This window comes from Apis mellifera, linkage group LG2 (assembly GCF_003254395.2).
Source record: "Apis mellifera strain DH4 linkage group LG2, Amel_HAv3.1, whole genome shotgun sequence".
Lineage (NCBI taxonomy): Eukaryota > Metazoa > Arthropoda > Insecta > Hymenoptera > Apidae > Apis > Apis mellifera.
Window position 1 is genome coordinate 9,944,702 of NC_037639.1, and position 23,289 is coordinate 9,967,990.

The 23,289-nt window shown below is 29.3% G+C and overlaps 1 protein-coding gene and 2 long non-coding RNA genes across 4 annotated transcripts; 1 reads left to right on the forward strand and 2 right to left on the reverse strand.

The window, feature by feature from the left end:
* Positions 1 to 423: 423 nt before the first annotated feature.
* Positions 424 to 4,939, reverse strand: LOC107966103. Its single transcript, XR_001706525.2, has 2 exons — positions 1,257 to 4,939; positions 424 to 1,189 (listed from the first exon to the last, which is right to left on the reverse strand). It is a non-coding gene; the product is annotated as an uncharacterized LOC107966103 (long non-coding RNA).
* Positions 4,919 to 23,251, forward strand: LOC408699 (high affinity cAMP-specific and IBMX-insensitive 3',5'-cyclic phosphodiesterase 8). Of its 2 annotated transcripts, XM_016918056.2 has the most exons (21): positions 4,919 to 5,131; positions 5,956 to 6,239; positions 6,663 to 6,831; positions 13,229 to 13,311; positions 17,946 to 18,005; positions 18,091 to 18,281; positions 18,377 to 18,436; positions 18,531 to 18,597; positions 18,680 to 18,847; positions 19,028 to 19,239; positions 19,356 to 19,501; positions 19,765 to 19,895; positions 20,001 to 20,093; positions 20,197 to 20,387; positions 20,507 to 20,785; positions 20,917 to 21,043; positions 21,138 to 21,278; positions 21,439 to 21,597; positions 21,799 to 21,928; positions 22,000 to 22,067; positions 23,052 to 23,251. In XM_016918056.2, exons 3-21 carry the CDS (start codon positions 6,738 to 6,740, stop codon positions 23,133 to 23,135), a joined length of 2,484 nt encoding a protein of 827 aa, XP_016773545.1. In that variant the 5' UTR covers positions 4,919 to 5,131; positions 5,956 to 6,239; positions 6,663 to 6,737; the 3' UTR covers positions 23,136 to 23,251. The 2 variants fall into 2 exon arrangements, with proteins under 2 accessions (XP_016773545.1, XP_016773546.1); XM_016918057.2 differs by lacking the exons at positions 4,919 to 5,131; positions 6,663 to 6,831 and having other exon boundaries at positions 6,176 to 6,239.
* LOC113218601 lies at positions 9,761 to 18,103 on the reverse strand. The gene is made up of 2 exons (XR_003304193.1): positions 16,718 to 18,103; positions 9,761 to 16,593 (listed from the first exon to the last, which is right to left on the reverse strand). It is a non-coding gene; the product is annotated as an uncharacterized LOC113218601 (long non-coding RNA).
* Positions 23,252 to 23,289: the final 38 nt, after the last annotated feature.

A 23,289-nucleotide genomic window follows, 5' to 3' on the forward strand; every position in this document is an offset into this window, starting at 1 on the left:
TTCCTGTTTATCTTTTTTTTTCTTTTTAATTATAAAGATTAAAATTTGATTTATACTTCCTTTCACGTTGGAATAAATAATATCCTTGAAATTTTAATATCATTCTTTCTGCAAATTGATCCTAATTCTTCGAATACTTATATTATGTATAGGTGCCATCTTTAAATTTGTGTTTATTTAAAAATCATATATTTGCATTTTATTTATTTCTTTTTTATCGAATAATAATAAAGGATAATTATTATAGATAAATAAACAATAATTTGTGATAACTACGGAGAAATTAAATTATAAGTACATTAAACATTTTTTAAAAATAAGTATAAGAAATAAAAAGGTAATAAGAAAATTTTCTTACTTGATTTATTGTTTTTATTTTATTTTTAAAATATCACATACTAAACATTTTCTCTTTTTTTTTTTATGAATTTTTTATCTTCTTCAATAATTTTTCTTATCTTCAAATATTATTCATTGTTGTACTCTCAATTGTTAATAGCAATTATTATTAAGATTATAAAACTATTTTTTAATGTATAACTTATTTTTAATTACATTTTTAATTACAATTCTTCAAATATTATTTTAAGTATAGTATAGTATTTTATAGTATTTTAACAATATCATTTATTTTTTTTTATTTTTTTTTTGTTTTATCGTTTTTACAAATAAATTTATTTAAATTATAATAATTATCAATTAATTATGTGATGTATCACTTACAAATAAAAGATTTTAGTTAATAAATCGATTAGATTCGAGACGAGAGTTTTCTTTTACAATCTATTTTACAATTATTAATTTATATTTATAAGTTAAGTTATCTAACTTCGATTAAACGCAAAAAAGTCTTAATTTAAATATTTATATAATTTATTCTTAATTTATAATATATTTCTTAAAATTTTTAAGAATTATTTATATCTATTTTTATTAAATTTTAGTACCATGGTGTCATATGACATGATATGATAATATATTATCATAGAGGGTAGAGAGATTTATTAGTTTCTTCGTTATCCTTTATTATTTTTTTAAAATGATTTTAATAAAATCAAATTTTTCATATATTTATTATTCCAAATACTTAAATTAAATTTCAATTCTAATTCCATGGGCCATTCTCTTTTTTATCAAATTTTCTTCAAAATTTGCAAAAGCTTTAAGATATAGGGAGTTTATTTTGAACCTAGTTAAAAGAAAGAGGGTAAGAAAAATGGAACAATTACTGTCAAAAATTAATGGTCGTCACTCACCCGTGAATAACAGTTACTTCAGCCTCTACGTACGCATCTGGAGAGGTGTGGTATGTATAATTTAAACGTCATATAGCAAGATATAGATTCCACGATGAAGTTGCAACGAGGGAGACAATTAGAAATGCATTTACGATGAGCTCACAGGCAAAGATAATTTCCGTCGAGAAAATTAATGCGCCCCTGTATAAATAATCGCTTTGTGCGACCGCTGAGTAAACTCGCATGTAACAATTGGTCGAATAATCTTGATATTTGCTACGCGCAAATTTTAAATACTCGGTTAACTTTGTTTTATCGAGCGTAAAATTTCCTTCCTTTGGATTAATTTTCTTTCAAATTTAATAATAAAGATTTAAGAAGTTCTCGGAATAATTGACTTTTGTTTTTTAAAATTTTCATTTTTATTATTAATGATAAAAAATTGATTATTTGTATATTTTGCTTTGATATGAATTTTGTTGGACGTTTTAAAATGTTATATTTTAAATTAAATTGAGCGAATTTTATTATTTTTTTTTTTTTTTTGAATTCTATGAAAATTGTTATGCATCGATTTTTGGCTTAATTAATAATATTTGATTATATAGTTTTTATTTTGTGCGAATATTATTTTTTTTTCTGTAATCTTTTTGAAAGAGAAAAAATGAAAATATGAAATTTTGCGTTATTAAAGATTCGAAAATTAAAGTAGATTAAAAGATTTTAAGTTTCAAGAAATTTTAAGTTTAAAAAGATCGTATCAACTTTCCTTTTTCTCTTCGTGTTTAAATATTTATAATCGAATACGTTTTGCATTTAGGATTTTTTTGTAGCTTCTGCAAGCTAAACTAACCAGACCGTGATGTGCAATTGCTATTCGCCATTCGAACAGTGTGCAGTATTAGCCTTTCAAATCGAATAATACCTTCAAGGAGATTCCATTGAATGTTTCATAACGTGTTGTTCAGTATCGAATTGCGAACGTATTCACATTGTCTTATGCTACTATTTCTATCATTATTCTATCTATATTATTGTTTTGCTATCATAAACATTCCATTCTATTTTCTCAATTAGACAAACACGATCAAATTATTGAATTATTGAATACTATGAAGTATAATTTTAATTTTATTATTCTTTTTTTTCCCCTTTTCTTTTAATATTTATCATACAAAAGTTTTTTCTTTCTTCATCATCTTATTTCAGATATTTCCATTTATATTTTAAAACACTTTTTTATAAACAGTTTGTAAAAAAATTTAAAAAACATTGCTCAGTTAAAGAACTTACATTAGTTACTGAAACATCATCGCAATGAATCTTATTAATAAACCTGTGAATTTTCACTATTTACTTATTCAATATTCCCATTATTAGTTAAATAGATATTTGGCTTTCAAATAATTTCACTAAAAGGCTCATTTTTAAGATCTATTTCATTTAATTAATTCTACTAGCCTACATATATATTTTTTAAAAAAACATATACTTATATTAATTTTCAAGCTACCAAAAGAAACTTTTTATATGTATACTCATAATACTGGCCAGCTGGATAGGATTTTATTCGATTTGAAGGGATCAAATACTAATAATTTTCCTTCTTTATTACTGTATACTAATAATTTATAAAAGTAGATAGGTCTGCACTAGCCAAATCATCTATCTCACCTGCTCACAATGCTGGCTAGGATCCCTGGCTAAGATTACGTGATTTATTTCTTTTTAGGGGGGATACAAAAGATAAACAACGTGCTTTAGATTTTCTTTTAAATAAAGGTAAAGTAAAATTTGTTCGATCAACATCAATAAAAAGTATTCTTACTTCAATCGGTCAGAAGTTTTAGGAGGCCTTCATTTCTCTTGCATTTGCATATATTCCATACTGGTGTGATATTGCTATATGATATTTCTATGTGTGACTTTTCAACATGTACTATGATAATCTACCATCTAAACTCAACGTACAATGTAATCCAATATACAATGATACAATCTTAGGTGCAATATTTTCTGAATTATCATTAACAGATTCTTTTTATCCGGAGGATATATTTGCCAAAAAATTTTTCTTCTCTTATCAAAACTCTCTAATAAATCACGCATCACGTAATGCCGGAATAACGAATCCCCCCATCGACGCAATTGCAAACAGCAAACAAAATATTTGGCTAGACGATCGAGAAAAAGAGGGGTTCAAGCATCACCCGATCCCCCTTCTCGTATCGAAAACTTTTAACCAGTGGATTCGAGGCCACAACGTCTTCTGCAACTGGGTCTAGCTTTATTAAAACGTGGCGCACATCTCGGGATATCGCGTTGCCTAACAATGGATCCTCGATCGATCGACTCGAGGATCGTCGATGAAATTGTGATCCCGTGGTCGGTCAATCGTTACGTCGAATTATTTTATCGTGTGCACGGAATGAAGTAATCGAGTGTAAATTGTACGAGGACTTTTGGAAAAATTGTTTCTCTAATTTTGATTGTTTCGAGATGTGAATTTTTTTTAACGATTTAGTGATTATTTTATGGAATTTTTAAAGAATTGTTTTTGTTTATAAACTGTTGATATCAGGTTTGAAAATTTACTTTGATTAGTATGATAGTCTTTGTATGCATTCATATTTGTTGTTTTTCAATTTAAACATCTGAATTGAACAATATTTAAAATTCTGCATCCATGATTCAAGTATATTCAGATAAGTTTCATGTATAATTTTGGAAGAATTATTGTTTATAATTTTAATTTTTTAAAAACTGTGCTTCGAATTTTAAATTATTATGGGAGTAATTTGTGATTTAAGAATCTAGTTTTTAAAATCTCAACAATGATTCAAATTTGAATAAGCTTTATATCGAATTTTCAAAGATTTGTCATCTTAATTTTTAATTTCAATCAGAACAAAATCTTTCTCAAATTTCAATCAGAGATGAATCGAATGAATTTTTATAGATTATTTTACTTTCGATCTGGCAAATTTTCTTCGACTTTTAAACAAATATTTTCCTCTACAACTTCTACATATCCATATTTATTCTTTAAATCATTCATCGTAATAAAATTACTCCGTTACATAAAATCACGTTTTACACAATTTTGCCAAAAACTCAGCAACATTTCCTATCAATTTCGATGGATTTACGCACCAGTGATCATTACACCGATTTATCGATCCTGAATTCCATCTCGAAATCCAAACCGTTGCGACTTTAATTATTCCCAAGTGAAAACTAGCAGACAATGATAAAAGTCAAATAGCGGAGAAGGAAGCGGGCGACCTCTGGCCCGTAAATCTTTCTGGGAGGCATCGAGAGCCGACGTTGAAACGGGATCTCGATCAGAATCGAGCCAGCGATCGACATCATCCGACGATTTCTTTGGTCCACGTCCAAACCGATCGATCATTCAAACACGTTTTCTTCTCGAAGTTCTTCTCGACTCTATCGTTATCTATCTCTCTCTCTCTCTCTCTCTCTCTCTCTCTCTCTCTCTCTCTCTCTCTCTCAAATGTAACACACGTTTTTTATCACGTCACGTTGATCGAGGAAGAGATCGGGAATCGGGCGGAGTTTTGTAAAATTGCGAATCGTTCGATTGTGATTTTTCGGATGTAGGAATCTTTGGAATTGAATCGATGTTGTTGGTGAGGCTGGTGTGATAAGATAAAGCGGAGAATTAATCGGGAGCAGAAAGCGTGTACCAGTGTGATTTGAAAGCTTGGCCTTCAGTGTCGCATGATTCAGTGTCAAGATTGATTTCGTTTATCTGGTGGAAAAAATAAATTTTCTTCCGTTTCTTCTGTGCTCCGTGAATAATTGGGGAGGGGTTAACTTTGATTTAATTTAAGCAAATAACAACGATCGGTGCGTGCTACTAGTATTTGTGCGTACGTACAAGATATAATGTATATGTTTCTTACGTTGATTGGTCAATAATTGGCAAAATAATTTTTCTTGGCTCAATTTTCTAATAATCTTGTTGTCGATTAATCTTTGTTTAATCACGTATGTTTTGGTTGGAAAGAATTTAAACAAGAGGTTGATGATATATTATAGTTTAAAATTTGAATGAAACTAGGAGAGGAACATTATCTTGAAAAATATCATAAATTGTTGCGTATCTGTGACGATAACTGGTTTATGATTTTGTTCGGGGAACTGTAGTGGCTGTGCATGTTACAGAACACGGATTTGATTTTGAATCTAGTTAGAATTGATTACAGAGATATACAAGGAGATGCTAGATTATTTTTTTATTTGTTTATTATTTAGACTTGAATTAATTTGTTTTATCTTATTCTATTGATTCTGACGTTATTGTTCTTTCTATTAAGATGATTTTTTAGATAGAAAATTTTCATTTCTCCAAAATATATTTTTGTATCTAATAATCTATAAGCAATTTTCTTAAAATATTTATATTATTGTGTTAATTTTATTAGCTCGTTACTACTTAATACTTTTCATACTTTTTAATCTATATTGTCTATATTATTAATTTTTATGAAACATACTCTAACATATCACACACGTAATTTTAATAAAGAATTTACTAACTTCTTAATTTTTTTTCTCCTTTTTAAATTATATATTTTGAATTAAATATTATAATTATATTTAAAAAAGAATCTATAGCAATATCTTCTAAAAATCTATTAAGCTCTATATCTACTGACTCTTTTTCTCTGGATCTTATTTCTCTTTATCATAGAGAGAGAGGAAAGCCATCATAAAAAGGAAGTGAACGCAGTTTTCTTGGAAAAACTGATGATACGTTCAAAATTTTCAACAATTGAGAAGAAACTTTAGCGACAGTTTTTGAAGAGAATTTTAAGATCAAGAAAGAACTTGTGTATCCAATAAAATGTTGAGTGTAATCAGTGTAATCGAACAGTGTTGAACAATTTTCCAAGTGCTCGATCCATGCAAGAATCTTTCCAATGATCATGCACTCTTCAAGATACATGTATGCAAAACATTCATCTTGTCTCGATGGTAAGCCTCGTTTAAAAAATGCGATTTTCAATGTCGAATGACAACGTCACACGAATATTCATTATCTCTTGCCTTAACCATTCTCCACTCCCTCTCTCTCTCTCTCTCTTTCAATACTTCCTGATATCGAGTTTATGCATCGTTCCACGACAGACACCCTTTCAATCTCTTTACACATCTCGAACAAGCCGAAATTCTCATCATCGAATCGATTATGCATCACATTTTCCATTGTCACAAATCTATTATCTGGCATTTGAAAAAATAATCTCGTGGCATTTTTCATAAATTATTATTCCCTTGGACCATTTAATTTGAACAATTATTTATTTTTTTCTATATTTTTGTTTTAAAAAAAAATTGAGAAACTTCAACGATAACAGGAATTATTTTTCATTTCTCTCTTTCATCTTTTATTTCTAGAATCCAGTTGATGAAGTTTGGACGATATGTTCAAGGGGAAAAGATTGCGCATCGAAGTGAGAAGCTGGTTCGAGAATGGGTTGCAAGAGTAGCGTTTTGGAATGTGTAAAGGGTACAGGGGAGGAAAAGAGAAAAGAATCGGATGTGATAGAGCAAGGATTCCTATTTGGTAATTTCTTTTATAATATTATGAAATTTTAATTTGTACTGTTTCATATTGGAAAGTTTCGATTCGTGTTTATAAATAGGCCACTTATTTTTTTGAGCATGTTTAGTTATTTCTTAGATGAGTTATTTAGTTATTTTAGTTATTTCTTCTAGAATGACTTTCTATTTTAAATTATCGATACTTTAGACTTTTAAGCAAAATTTCATTTTTTTTTTGTTCTTATCTGTTCAATAAATTCGTTCTTTTCTTATAAATGACTATCTATCTTTAGTTTTTGAATATATTATATACTATTTCTAATTCTTACATTTATTCAATATGATAATTGTAATCTAAATTTGCAGGGATCAATAGTTGCAATATTTTTCCATTTTTCGAATATAATCTATTTCTTGCATCTGTCACTCTTCTCTCAAAAACTCGAAATTCGAAATATTTCTTCCTCTCTCAGTCTTACAAAAACGCAAATCGATCACACTAATACTCCACTTTTATACTTTTCTCGATAACAATCAATTCTAGTAAATTAGTACGATTAACCTACGTGATATCAGTTCGAATCACTTAACACAATGATCCCTCACAATAATCTCGATGAGATTACACAGGCCAAGTTCGACTGGAAAATGGGATTAACTCATTTAGTGATAAAAAATAAAAAAAGGGGAAAAAATTGATACTGCATTTTATCCTACTTTTCACCCCTGGGCCCTCTTGCACAATAATTTATCAACTAATAATATTAGTAAAAGTTAGAGTTAAAGGAAGACATTTCTTCTACAATTTCATCAATTATAATTGAAGCAGAACAATCAGAATTGTAATTGTCAATATTTATTTACAACATTCATTCGTTTTATAATTTTGTTACTGTTAACCAGATTATTAGTTATTTTAAACATTTCTCTGTGAGAAAAGAGACAAGATTAGAAGAAATTTTAAAGATTTTCAGATTTAAAGAAAAAGTTAGAAGATAAAATATTTTATAAAAAAAAGAAAGAAAGAAAGAAAGAAAAAGATTTAATTTCCATATTCATTCTATTATTACTATTATTATTATGCATCCAATACGAAGTTAAAAAAAGGCAAAAAGAAGGGGAAGAAATTACTGTGATTCTAAAATTTCACTAATAACATTAGTTTTATTAGCAGTATCGTACGAGAGGGCCCCAACAGTTGTGAAATCGAGAACTAACTATTAAAGAACAGGCAAAAATCTCTGTATAACTATAATTAATTTCTTATTATTAATTGAATACTCTATTTTATTCCGTGTAATCAATACTTTTTATATTTTATTCACAACCTAATATTTTGTTAACAATTATCATAATCGAATTTTTTATTCTATTCTATGTTAATATTTTATCTCACATTCATCTGATCTTAAATAAAATACAATAAAATACACTTCAGAAGAAGGAAAAAGAAAGCTATGATTCTACTTATATTTATTCGAATATATTATTGATATCAAGATAATCAATCCGACGATTGCGAGACGTTAAATGAACTCGATTCAATTTTAAGGCACGAAAATATTAATAATCAATTGAATAGAATTCGCGTTTCGCGAAAGAATGAGGAACATGAGTGATTCGCCTTGACCTAGTGTCTTATAGTTACTCAGCATTTGAGACATGAATTAATTAGAGGTTTGTTTCGCTACTGTTTCTATTGAATTTCGATAAAATTTAATTCAACTTCGTATATCATTTGCAACCAGAAATCTTTCTTCTTGACATCGATGATGAAGTCGATCGTAACTCGAATCCAATTAGATCGCGTTTCAAAAGAAAGAGAAATTAATGATGCACAAGAAATTAATTTGATGGAAATATAGAGAATTGTGTAATTGGAAAGAGATTTTTTTAACAAAATGGATGAACGGAAAAAATTGAATTGATTCAGATTACAGATTTAAAAATGGATATTTGTATGTAAAAGTTTTTTTATCTTTTGATTTATTTAATTTTTTGTTGGATATTTCACAATCTAATCGATGCATATTCAAAAAAAGAACCGTTTGTGGATAGAAATTTTTGTCTTTTGATTTTATTAATTTTTTAGAAAAACTTTTAGAATTTCATTTTATTGAGATGGATTAATAATAATTAAATGATAGAGGAGCACAAAATAAATGGACAAGAAATAAAATTGATTTGGTTATTAAATTCATAGAATATTCTTGATGAATCAATTCTAGAGATATCATAATTGACAATTTGTGAAGGTACGTTTTTAAAGAGATATTTATATTCTGATTTATTTTCACATTTTTTTTAAACTTTTTCTTTAATTAAGGTAAATTGATTTGATATGTCGATCGAAAGATGGATTGTAATTTTTTCCAAAGAGAAACAAAAATGGATGGATCGGATTTAATTCTAGGGAATATTTTTAATTTTCTTCGAATTCAGCACTTGGCAAGGGAACACCATTTTTAGTAAATTTGAAAATTTTTTATAAAATTTGTATTACATTGTACAAATTGAATTTTGACAATCTTTAAATATTATGCTATCTTATTTTTTGGTGTAATAATTGAAGAGGAAATGCAATAACTATTATTTAAATTGCTTAATTTGGCTCCTAATATCGTCTAATAAAAATTTCTCATTCAGATTTACGTATACTAAAATTCTGCTTTTTACTCTTTTTATTAACAAATTTCAATCACAATCAATACAACTTTATAAAACAATCTATTGATAATATTTTAGTGCTTTTTAAATGGAATTAATATAAATAATAAAACTCATTCACAAAATTCCTGATAACATTTGAATTCATTTCTATTGATTGGATCAGAATTTTATTCTTCTTATCAATATTCAAATTTCAATTAATCTTTAATCACATTCATGTCTCCCATTGAAATTCGTTTTTAATGTAACTCACAAGCAGAATAAGTTGCTTTAATTGTTTCTTTTTTTTTTTTTTTTTTTTTTGTAAGCAAGAAGCTCGATGGCACAGAGATATAATATCGAATAAAACGCTATATTGATTCTTTGATAAAAGAGTCACACATATTTGGATACGTGTTGGTTACGAATGCAAATCAGACACAGATAATGCCGGATGGCAATTCCATACGGAGTTTCTTTTTGCGAGCGTGCAAGCAAAATTAGCTACGTATGTTAATCATCATTTGTACTCGTGTTATTGAAACTCAATTAACAAAAAAAATCAAAGATATCAAAGCTCACTATTTATATATCATAGATTGGCGAGATCTTGGTTCTAGCAGTTTTGAGAAAAGAAAAATCAGTCGAAAGGTAATATGAAGTGTAAGAGACATCATATTTAGAGACACATTACATTTAACACAATGGCCAGTTATATACATGTTAAATGCGAATAGAATAAGGAAAAATATTGTGCACGATACGTAAATTGCTCGAAAACTGATAACGTAATCTTGCGGGAGATATTTACTTTTACTTTTTCGATCTGAAAGTTGATCCATAGGAATAAGTTCAAAACTTCATACAACATTTTTATCTTTTTATACAGACAGATATCTTTTTTATCCAAAGTGCAGTTTAATAGAACTGAACAGAATTCAGATAGGATTAATGGCAATAATGCCTTTGCTCATTTTTAGAAAGCAATGAAATGATGATTTTGTTCGGATAATTTGAACAGCTATTGCAATTTTAAATCTAGTGTGCTAGATTCGGTCTCGACTATGTTTGAATACATTCTTTTCAATTATTGAATTATCGCTTTGAACATTATTTTTTGGTTTGGAAGCATAGTTTCATCGAGTGTTTTATTAAATTTGTGCGTATTCTGTTCAAAGAAAAATTTCTAATTTCGTCTATTCTTTTCTTCATAAGCATAATTTTTAATAATTAATAAAAAAAAATCTCTCGGTAATTTTTCTCAAACCATAGTAGACTTTCTTCTAGAAATTGTGAAGAATTGTAAACATCATCTTCGTTTCTATACATACCAAAAATCAGCGAATACATCTTCGATCACATTTACTCAAACTTAGTAGGCTTCCATTTAATTATTCTACAAGCGCTAAAATCTTACAAAAAAAAAAAAAAAAGAAAGAAAAAAACTACACGCTTTTTAACGTACAATTATCAGAAGGAAACTAATCTCCATGATAATCTTCATTTCGATCCATTTGGTAATACTAAATTCCTCAGCCAATCGACATTCAAATTTGAGAAAATGAAACAACAGGCACATGTATATATATATATATGTATGATGTATATATATCAAGCAAATATTTTAAACAGCCAAAGGAAAAAATATTATTAGCACCAATATATATAATTTGTTTGCCTCGCATCAAACTGTTACTTTCAAAGCTGTCTATGGAGTGAGAAAAGAAATTCAATACAAATTCAATACCAGCCATAAACTCGAAGCACTTTTGCTTTGCGAGAAACGAGGCGTCTCTAAATTTTGCGACAAAATTTTACTTTTCTTTTGATATTTTTTTTTTTTTTTTTCATTCATTATTCGTGTTCCCTTGAAACGTGCTCCCGTTTGACGAACATGATCATCGTATCACGAGTTTCTCCAACGATCCTATCTCGTTCCTGAGGCCACTCACTCACGCGTAGAATTTTAACCTGCACAATTTGGTTTTGTCGACCAGTCGTTGTCTCTGAGTCGGTTACAACACATCGTTACAATACAAATTAACTGTCTAAATCTGTCAATTTTTGATTTCTCTCGACATTTATTAATCGTTTATAAAAATATTTGAAACATTGGAATTTCTTATTATTGATTTTTCTGAATATTTTTCTAGTTTATTTATTTATTTATTTATTTATTTTTCGAGTGCATCGTGAGTAATAGATAAGCATGATCAGTGTAGGAATGGAAGATATTGGAGATCAAAAGGAAAATTTAGTGGAGTGTATAGATTTTTAAATTTTTCAGACTTGTTTTCCTTTATTTTTCTTTTTTTTTTTTTCCTATTTTTGGATTAAATTCTTTTTAAACTTATCTAGTAAATATGATTCAATCAATAAACAGCTGATACTCTAATCGATATGATGTAAGATTGAGATTGCAATGTAATCAAAGCTCATATTCTTAGTTTGAAAAAAAAAAAATTCATATTTTCGATGGAATAATTTTGCACTATAATATTGTTAATATTCGTATATTAGATTGATTTTTAAATATGTATCGATCTTTGATCTGTAATTTTCAATTATTGATTCGACTTAAACTTTTGTATACGTTTTAATAATCGTATCACGATACTACGATTCCATAATCTCATCTGCTTATAAATTCACATGGCATCTCCTTCGAACGATTATTTTCCAAACGAGGAACAAAATATTTTGGATGACACAATATTTGACAATGGTATGTAATTCTCTTGAAAAAAAATTCTGTAATAATTTTATGATCCTTTTATAATTATAATAAAATTTAATAGCAATCTAGTTGAAATATTGTCATAAAATTTTGAAGACAAACCAAGAAGATTGAAAGAAAAAATTGTTTTATCCATCTTTTTTATTTTTCGGAATAAAAATTAAGCAAATATTTTTTAATAATTCGTTTCATTTTTCTTTAAAAATCAACAAGAGGAGAGAAAATTGAAGATCGATTTAAGGATTAATAAAATTTGTATTGTTGCTCGAAAAATTTACAATTCTCTCGGCTTCGATTTAAAATATTTAACGCTTGTTTCGTACCTATTAACTCTCAGGTTGTCCAATTAAGGCGTCCTACTTTCGATCAATTAACTTTAAATTCTGAACTTCCATTCGAATCGATCGGATAAACACTGAATGATCCCGCCGTAAAAGGTGAAAGATAAGGATCGACCTCGTTCACACATCCTCTTTCCATTTCTTTTTATAAAGTTTTTCGTTCGAATTCTTTCTTAATTATCCATTTCAATTAAGCATTATCAAAAAAAAAAAAAAAAAAAAAGAAAAGTCATCATCGAAAACTTTTAATTCAATTATCGATAACACGTTTAAAGGTATTACACGAAGAGTTAATTGAGAAATTAAAAATGTTTTTTTTTTCTTTTTTTTACAGACGACTTATTTAAAGAAATCAGTCCAATGAATTCATTCGATATCAAAGATGAATGATAAATTACTATTTTTTCCAATTGTCAGCCTCAACGTTGATTTATTGAACCAAAACCGTGACGATCCATTCGATTAATCCGATTGTTAAACGATTTTCACTATTGAAAAGATATCGATTAATTGCTGCAATCGATTCAAAAAAAAGTCTCGTTTTATTGCAATAGAATGACACACTATATAAATATTATTATATAAATACTGTTCGATATTAATTTTTTTTTATCTTCGAAATTTTTTCTTTTAAAATAACGCATCATCGTTCAATTGTGTGTATTTATTTATTTATTTTTTTTTTTTTTCAGGAAAGACAGAGTACGATATTTTGGGAAGAAAATTGTCGTTCGAGGATGTTGGCGATGAAAAAAATGCAGATTATTCGACGTTGGTAAGTAAATTTCTGTTTTGTCCCTTTTATATATATATATATATAATCGAGAGAATGGATAATCTCTTAATTTAAAAAAAAAAAAGAAAAAAAAAGAGGTCGTTCAATATATTTTCCACTATGTTTGCAACCTCGTTAACGTTAAAAATAGCAAAGTTCTCGATAGATGTGAAAGCAAACTATAATTATTGGATGGACTACTATCGGTAATCGGTAGAACGTTGTAAAACGACAAATGACATTTAAAAGTATCTCGCCGTATCGCGTTATATTTGATTTCTCGTGGTTTCAATCGAAGATAAAAATTGACAAACAATGTACCACTTTTGAATTTTTCATAAGGATATATAAGAGGCAATTGAATAGATGCAATTCATCGCTACTTCTATGAATTTTCAAAATGTATATATATCCAATGAGATTAAATTTAATAATCCAAATCCAAATTCAATATTATTCAATATTGGTAAACGATTAATTAATATTACGTTCGGATATGCTTGCCATTCTATTATTTAGATTATATGTATTTTATTTTTATATATGTTATTAATTTTTTTTTTTTCTTTTAATCAATCCATTTACGTTCATTTCTTTTTATTCATTCGTTTTGATACTATTTCAAGCTACTTCAAATATATCTTAACGTCTCTGATCGATTGCTATTCTTGGACTCTAAACTCTTCCATCAGTGAAGTGTCCTCCTTCTCTTTTTCTGCTCGCTTTTATTAATATATATATATATATATCACTCTGAACCATTTAATTACTTCGGATAAATATACTCTGACCTCTATTTTTTTTGTAATGCTACGATCTTTCTTGTTCTCTGATTTATCTAATCTAATTAAGAAAAAAAAAAAAGAAACTATTAATCAATTCAATTACTGAACAATTTTTATAATCAAATTCAATACTTTTTGTACTATGTTCTTCTCTATTCAATTTTTCCAATTCTTCATTCATTATTAATCAATCTTATCTCAGTGCTCCATATATTTCTCCAATATTCTCCAAAAAGTTTAGCTTATCGATCATCGAATGAGCAGGAGGAAATAGGAAGGGAAAAACTAGTTCAAAGGTCTGTGGAACAAAAAAAGAGGGGAAGGGAAAGAAGCGAAATTGGGAGAATCGATTCGTCATTCTTTTTCTTTCTCACGAGCATTCGATTACCCGATAATTAACCCTTTCCTCAAGTAATTGTGTTGAAGTAATTGCATACTGTTTTTTTCCCCTCCCCGAACACGTGGCTCGTTCGCAGTGTGTCGAGTGATCTCATTAAACTTGCATCAAATGTTTTCATGGAATTTTCAAGAAGGGGCTTGACTAAAGTATCATCACGACACTGCCGTCTAAACCTGTCCTAAATATTTGAACAGGCTGACCGATTCACCACTTCGTGACGAATTATTAAACGCCATCCGCTATTTCACTCTCTCTCTCTTTCTCTCGTCTTTCTTCTTATCCTTCTCTCACGTTGAAAGCTTCTCTTGCTCGATCAAACAGATGGACAGGGTATAAGCTGTTATCTATAGACGATCTATAGACGGTCTATAGCCGGAAGAGCTTGGAACGAGCGACCTAGGAGGAGTAGGAGGAAGAACTCGTATCTTGCACAATTTGTGGAAAAATTTGGGATTTCGTACATGCTTGTTTTTCCCTGGTGAAATCAACGTAATATTTCTCGTGAAATTTTTACCCGTGTATTTTATTCAAATTATTAAAATGAAAATTCAGTCTTTCATATATTTCATGTACTTTTACCTTTCTTTTGCCGTAAATCGATTTGTCAGGATTTAAACGCGATGCACAGTTGAAGTCTGTTAAAAGTCTGACCGCTTTTTTAAAATAGATTTCTAGTCAAGTTTTTATCCCGCGATATATCAGCTCAGTTTGTATATTATCGTGCGAATTAACGAAAGGTAGGATTCAGCGAGGGAAAGTTTCTCGTTTAATGCTTCTGTTGTCTGAGAAGTTTGTTATTTTATAGTTAGTCGTAGTACTAGTAAATGTTAGTTATATATTCTCTATCGAATCTGTTTTTTTCCTTCTTTTTATCATGAAGGGTAATCTTTCAATTCAGAGACTTTTTTTTCTCTTGTACTTTGGAAGCATACACTATTCATCATTGGAAATTCAGTTCAACGAGGGGAGAGAGTTCGTTGTATACGAGTTTTTCTTCTTCGAAATTATTTTCGAATTAATCGATAATATTTAAAAATGGCAAGCTTCTTTCTCTAAAATGGCATAAAATTTTTATAGATCGACAATTGTTATCGTGAAAAATTACAATGATATCTGGTTGGATATATTTTTCAACAATTCGATAAACAAAAAGAAAAAAACGATATCGCTTTATTTATAATTAATCATCTGCTTGTGACGACCGAGTTATTATCTAATTCTTACTATTGATAATCTGACGGAGATGATCTCTTGTTGAAAGAAATTTCTTATCGTGGACATGTTCCGCTGCTAGAGTAGATAGATAATAAAGAGGAATAATCTTCCCAACAATGATAATATAGATTCAGTATCGCGATGGACGTTTTTCCGTAAACTTATCAATCTCGTCAAATTGCATCGTCGAACATGTCACTTCTTTCATCGTTCCAAGTTCAAAACCCAAATCGATGAACAATGAGGGACACGATTTTTAATCATTTTTTCTCCTTTGAAAAATATCGAACGAACCGATTCACTATTAATTATGTTTGATCATCGTTTTTATTGATCGAATCGATCTATATTAGTGCCTCGTCCATCATCCACGTTTTTTGTGTCAATTAATTTTAATTTTCTGTTATCTTCATAATAATAATAATAATAATGTATAACCAAGAGGAGGAAACGATTAAGAGGAGGTCGACGCAGAAACCGATCTATATCTCGATCGAAGAGGAGGAGAAATCTATATCGTGGTACAATTGGATCTCCAACATATTGTGTAAACCGTTTCGAAGGAAATGGAAGACTGACAAGATACACGTAAACGAGATACCTCCGTCGCTTGTGTCGGTGACACAGGTACCAGAAAAGTTGTGTGAAACGTAATTGAAAGTTTCTTAGTACGATCCGCTATCTTTCCAAATCGATTAAAGATCCATTTATATGAAAGAATCGATCGCAATATCGATCTGTGAAATTTATTATTCGTTTGTAAATTTGTTCATCCATTTCGTAAATTTCGATGTATATTTATATATATATTGCAACATATTTTTGTTTTTTTTTTTTGTTAATCACGAGCAATAATAATTTTTTTCTTTTTTTTTATTCGTCCTGGAAAAATTTTACACGATAAAAACACTCGTTTATCGATTTAATTTAATCTCTCCCATTTCTCGTCGAGATAAAAACGAAACTAAAAGAAATTAAAAGAAATATTATTATAGGTTGCACTTACTTAGAATTTCGTTACTGCTGTGGTCGATTTATTCGTCAATTCGAAAGAGGATCATTGTAGATGATGAAGTGCTGCTCGCCTCGTACTAGGTCTTTGTTTTTTCTATATTCGTATTTTCGTATCGTGGAATAATGAATAAATTGCATTACGAAACGGTAAACTGGTTATATATAGATTAGTTATATAGATTGTTTTTATCGGTTTATCGTCTTCGTTCTTTTTTTTTTTTCGTGGCAGTAAATGATACAATCGTACAACAACAATTTTTATTGCGATTACAATAGATGTGTATACAATATTTACAAATTGAAATATTTTTGCAATTGATCTTTCCATTTAAAATTTTGAATTTATAATTTTCTTCCCGTTTTTTTTTTTTTTTTTAATGACGATTACGAAAAAGTTTCCCTCTCAACAAAGTTTCTTCGTGTTTCATCATTGCGCAAGCATGCCCCTTTGTTCAAGATACGCGTTCGAAAGAGATGATTGAGGATGATTCGAGATTCATTTCAACATCTCTTGATCAAACTGTACCTATGTACTTGGGGACGTTTCATGCGCTCAGAATAAAAGGCACGATGCGTATCCAACGTTTGATTGGACAATCTTCATCTCGAAGAAAAAAAAAAAATAACAAGAAAGATACAAACAAAGAAACAAAAAGTCATCTACGACGATATTCTTTCAAGCTGAATTTAGAAAATTATCGTCTTGATCGAAAATGTTATCGAGATTCGGAATAACGTTATCAAAGAAGAGAAATAAATTCATCTTATTTCGCTGTTACGCCTCAACTTCAGATTCGTTTGTCTCTTTGCCGTGTTCCTAACATGTATAGGTTATACAACAATTCCACACCGTATAAAACCAAGCGATACTTAGTCGAGTACGAATGCAAAACTCGAAATATCAAGATGGGAATATACAAAAAAATTTAAAAGAATCGGCCCGTGCACGTCGGCGGGCCAAAGTTCAGCGGGAATACGCTGAATTTCACAAGCCATTGTCACGTTTTGAACGTGATAGCGAGACAGTAGTACGTTGCAAAATTGATTAGCAATATTGTTAAAAAATACGGAGGGAGGAGGGGAAGGAGGGGGGAGGGAGGGAGGGAAGGAAAAATAATGGAAAAGAAGAAAATTTTTAACGAAGGAAATAATAATTAACAATTCGAGAGGATCAAGATTTTTCTCGATATTTCAAAGTTTGCGTGTTGATTTGATTTCAGATAGGATCCCACGATACTGAACCCCATCCGTTAACGAACAGTATTCCTAGTCTCATAAAAGTAAGTTACGATCTATCGATGCTAGAATTCATTCATGAATTGATATATATATATCTTATCGATTATTGCAATTATTCATATTCAGATATTACTGGTCTTCCCCAAAGATGATCAACAAATGGATATCCTTGCCACTACTTCGAGGCGTTTGGGATGGAGCGTGTCAGTTGCGAAAGACGCGGAAAAAGCACTCGAATTCTTCCAGGCTCGAGGCCACGAGTTAGTGATCATCGATCATCGGGGGCAACGCGCTGCGGAAGCTGACATTATTTGTAGGTATGGAAAATTATTAGAAAAAAAAAAAAAAAAATGTTAATCACATTAATCGAAAGTACAAATAAAAATACTACTAATAAATATATTCGTTTCAGAGCAATCAGGGCTAGTCCTTTTTATTATAATTCCATAATTATAGCTCTTGTAAAAAAATCGTAAGTTGAATCGAATATCTTTTATAACTACTCTTCTTTCCTTTCAATCGATCTTCGAGTTTATTTTACAAATCAATATATGTATATGTAAAAGGTATCTCATGCATAGCGAAAGTGAAAAAATCGTAACATTGGATTTAATGGAAATAGGATACACAAAAGTAAGTTCTTCTGAAATATCTTTGAAAGATTGAAAGACGAAACTTGATTTTTCACGTGTATTTATCTTGAGTTCATTTTCAGACTTTAATGGAATGCGCTCACGAAAGAATCTTAATAAACGAATTAGTAGGAATTTATACTAGCGGAATATTACCGAGGACACAACTGGTTGCTGTCAACATGCTGTATATGGCTCTTGACAGATGTCGTGACATGATTCATGTGACGGACGATAAATATATTATACAGGTAAATGTTACTATTGCAATTATTGAGGATAAATAATTAAACATCTGTAATATTTCAAATATTTATCATGATATTTCTGTCAAAACTCTTTTATTGTAATTTAAGTAAAATTTCAACCAATTATTTTTAAAAATAATTTTGCCTCTAATTTTTATTATCATCTCTTGTTTCTTTTTACAGTTTGCCAATAAAATTAGTGAAAAATTATTAGGCTACAGGATTAATGAACTTTGGGGCAAAAACATTACAGATTTAATTTTGTATGATAATTTTATTCAAATGGAGCAACATATAGTCAAAGGCCGAGAATATGATGGGAATATAAACTGTATTCGAAGAAACAATCAAATGTTAACAATTAATTGCAGGGTGATACCTTTCGCCTATTTCAAGTGAGTCAAATTAGATTTATCATTTAAAAAGAAAAAAAGGAGAAAAAAAAAAAAAGAAAAATACGTCCTTCTTTTACTTATCGTCCTCCCATGTGCTTTTGAACATTTTCTTTCAGAAAACCGACTCATTATATTTTCATATACGATACAACATATTTGTCAGAAACTATTCAGCCCCTGCTTCAGCCCATCACTCATCCAAAAACTGTCGTTATAGCTCAAAAAAGAGTATCCGAAATCAATTTCAAAGGAATTCAAGAAGGTAATATATTTCAACTCGATCCAACTATTTTATTTTATTTTTGGTTTCGATAAACTACTCGAGGCTAAAAATTAGGTTATCTGAAAACTACAAACACTTGCAATTTTTTTTATTAACTCGTCACTTTAATAGTGTTTATACTCGATAAAGAAAATAGAACATCAGCTATTAAATTTTTCTCATTCCCTTTTATTTGCCATATCGAAACGATAAGTTAAAATTATCATCGTGTTCTAACAATTGTTTTTAAAATTAATTTTCAGTTCGCAGACGGCTCAGTAAACGTGATTTACAAACTTTGCAATTAGAAGCACCCATCACAAAAGTGATCGCCCTCCTTACGGCCTCGATTAAAGAAGATACATCGTCCGAGACGAGGTTACAAATCGAGCAGGTATCACAATATCAATTATCATATGTCGTCCATTTCCTTTCACCAATTCTATTCCCCACGTATATTTTGTTTTTTTTTAATATGGATCAATTAATTACAATGCAGGCGATTGATATTCTCAAAACTACCGAACTTTATTCACCAGTTTTTAAAGAGCCAGGTGATCCAGCGACCGATTTCATCGAGGCCTTGATCACGGTAATGTTGAAAAGAAAAATTCTCTCTTTTTATACCATAATTCATCATCCATCATCATCATCATCTGTGATTTCGATTTTATTTTTAACGTTATTCGATATAGCCAAAAAAATCATGGGATATTAGGAAACCATCGATAGAATCAGTTCGAGAAACCCCTGCAAAAACGTTAGCTGCCTCCACGCGTATGCAGATCAAAGGTTACAGGGGTCCTCAAGAAATTGCAGAAATTCTAGAGAAGTCTTTGGAATGGGATTTCGATATATTCAAATTAGAGATATTGACGGAGAAAAGGTATTCGATTATGAAAGAAAAATTTATACGTAACTCGTTATTCTCTTTCTTTTTCTCTTAGTGAAATTTAACGATAAATGATTGAACTGATAATTGATCGATCTCTCTCCGATTTTTAGAGCGCTATTATTTTTGGGAATGACCATCATGAATCTATTTCGCGTCCCAGCTAGACTCGGTTGCGAGGAGAAAATTGTACAAAATTGGTTGATTGTGATAGAGGCTAATTACGACATTACGAATCGTTATCATAATTCAACACACGCTGCAGACGTATTGCAAGCTGCTGCTATGTTCATGCAAACGGAAAGGCTGAAACAGGTTTTGGAACCTTTAGACGAAGTCGCAACTTTGATCGCAGCTGCTGCTCACGATATTGATCATCCCGGTAGATCGAGGTAAATCCGATTAATTCGATCGACTGATCGATATTAGAATAATAATTATTCACAATTATCCAAAATTTAATTATTTTATATCGTATTTATACTCTTTCTAGAATATCAAATAATCATTTAATCGATTTCAGTCAATTTCTCTGCAATTCTGATAACAAACTAGCGATCCTTTACAACGATTTGACCGTTCTTGAATCGCATCACGCAGCATTAACATTTAAATTAACGTTATCGGACGATAACGTGAACATATTTAAAGTGAGTATCAAAAATTTTCATCATAAATCAAGAATTAATCTTCGTGAATCGCGAAAAGGATAAAGTAAAACAAAATTTAAATAAAATTTTATAGAATCTGGAAAGAGATACTTATAAACAGGTTCGCCAAAGTGTGATAGACATGATCCTAGCCACCGAGATGACGAAACATTTTGAACATCTCGCCAAGTTTATGAATGCCTTCAGCACAAGGATTCCAGAGATGTATATCGAAGTAACGATTACTTTTACATTTTCTCCTATATTTGTTATTAAATAGATTTCAAATTCACCAAATTATCTCGGCTTTCTTTTTTTTTTCTTTAAATAAATCTATTACAAAGTCATCTCTACTTGAATCCTTATAAACGTTCTCTCTAAAAATCTGAGTACAGGGTTCTCAGGATTTAGATCTATCAGCTGCGATACTGCCAGAGAATGTAATACTAGTGAAGAGAATGATAATCAAGTGTGCGGACGTGTCGAATCCTACTCGACCGTTGAAATATTGCGTCGAATGGGCCAGACGAATTGCAGAAGAGTATTTTAGTCAAGTACGTATAATAACACATACGTTTCCTTCCTTTCTTTTTAGATTTCTTTTTAATTTGACAATTATTCTTTCTCGACTAGAGATTACTGTGAGTTTACACGTTTAAAAAATTGTTCACATATATCACATTGTACTGAACGTATGCTTCAAAATGAGAAAGAGTTTTTGATTATTTTGATGCATTTGATTGAATTTATTTCAGACTGACGAAGAAAAACAATTGCATCTTCCAGTAATGATGCCAATGTTCGACAGAATAACATGCTCGATACCAAGAGCGCAAATTGGTTTTATCGATTTCATTATCAACGACATGGTCGAGGCATGGGATGGTCAGTAACTCTTATATCTTGAATGCTTATAAACGTATGTATTGTTATCATGGACACAATTTTATTTACAGTATTCATCAATATGCCGGAGATAGTGGGATTTATGAGACAAAATTATGATAAATGGAAAGAATATAACGTAAGTAATGATTAAATCTTGAATTTTATTTCTATTTTTTTAATTTAATTATTCTCTCCATTTTTTTACTTCTAAAATTTATTAAATTTGGTTATATTCTGAGAATAAAACACTACTTTTTTTTTATCAATAATTAAAATAATTAAAAAATATTACCATAATATCACCATAAACATTCACTATAAAAGAATTTTTCTTTCTGTACAAACGTATTTTACTCACGCATTATAAATTATCTTGTAGTCTTCTTCTTTCTTCTTTCACTAATCTTCAAAAACTTCTAAATTCAATTATATTTAAAAAAAAAGCGGATTATTTTTATATTAACAATTTAAAAAGTTACACGAAGTTGTAACTATGAATATTTTATTATAAAAATTTCTTCTTTGAATGTGATTGAATTTTATTTTAATTTCTTGACAAACATTTTATATTCTTGGTATTTTCTTCAATTTACTAAATTTAATAATATTTCTAAAATGAAATTAATTATTTTTTTTACTAAGAATTACATGAAAAACATTCTAATCACGATTATTTCACACTTCATTTAATAAAATTTAATTTTACACTCACTTCTTGAATTTTTATCTTGATTCTTCTTGCTTCTTTTGCTAATCTTTGTGAACTATTGAATTCAAATGTATTCTAAGAATAACAATTTTTTTTTTGTTAACGTATGTAAGTTAAAAACTATGCAATCACATATTTGTAATTATAAAAGATTTTTCTTCATATTTAATTATTCAATTGTGCACTCATCTCTTGAATTCTATTCTTGGTTCTTGAATTGTTTTATATTCTTCTTACTTCATTCACTAATCATCGAAATCTAACAAATTTGATTATGTTGCAAGAATAATAATAAACAAACTTTATATTTTTTTACGAACAGTTAGAAGAAAATTAGAAATTTCTCATAATCACAAAGATATATAAAAATTATTATAATATACTAAGAATGTCTTTTTTTGTTAATAATAGGAGAAAGGCATAACAACTCTACAGGACATCGAAAAGATACAAGAAGCAATTCCTGAACTTAAACTAGATTCTATGAACACATGACCCATGGAAAAAAATCGCCTTTTTCATTTGTCCGTCCCAAAACGCAATAGTTTTGTGCAAGTGATTTGTAAAATATTCATAATATTTAAAAAATAGAGATAAATAAATACGTTGTACAGTTGAAGCTTTTTTTTTTTTTAGAAAATACACGTAA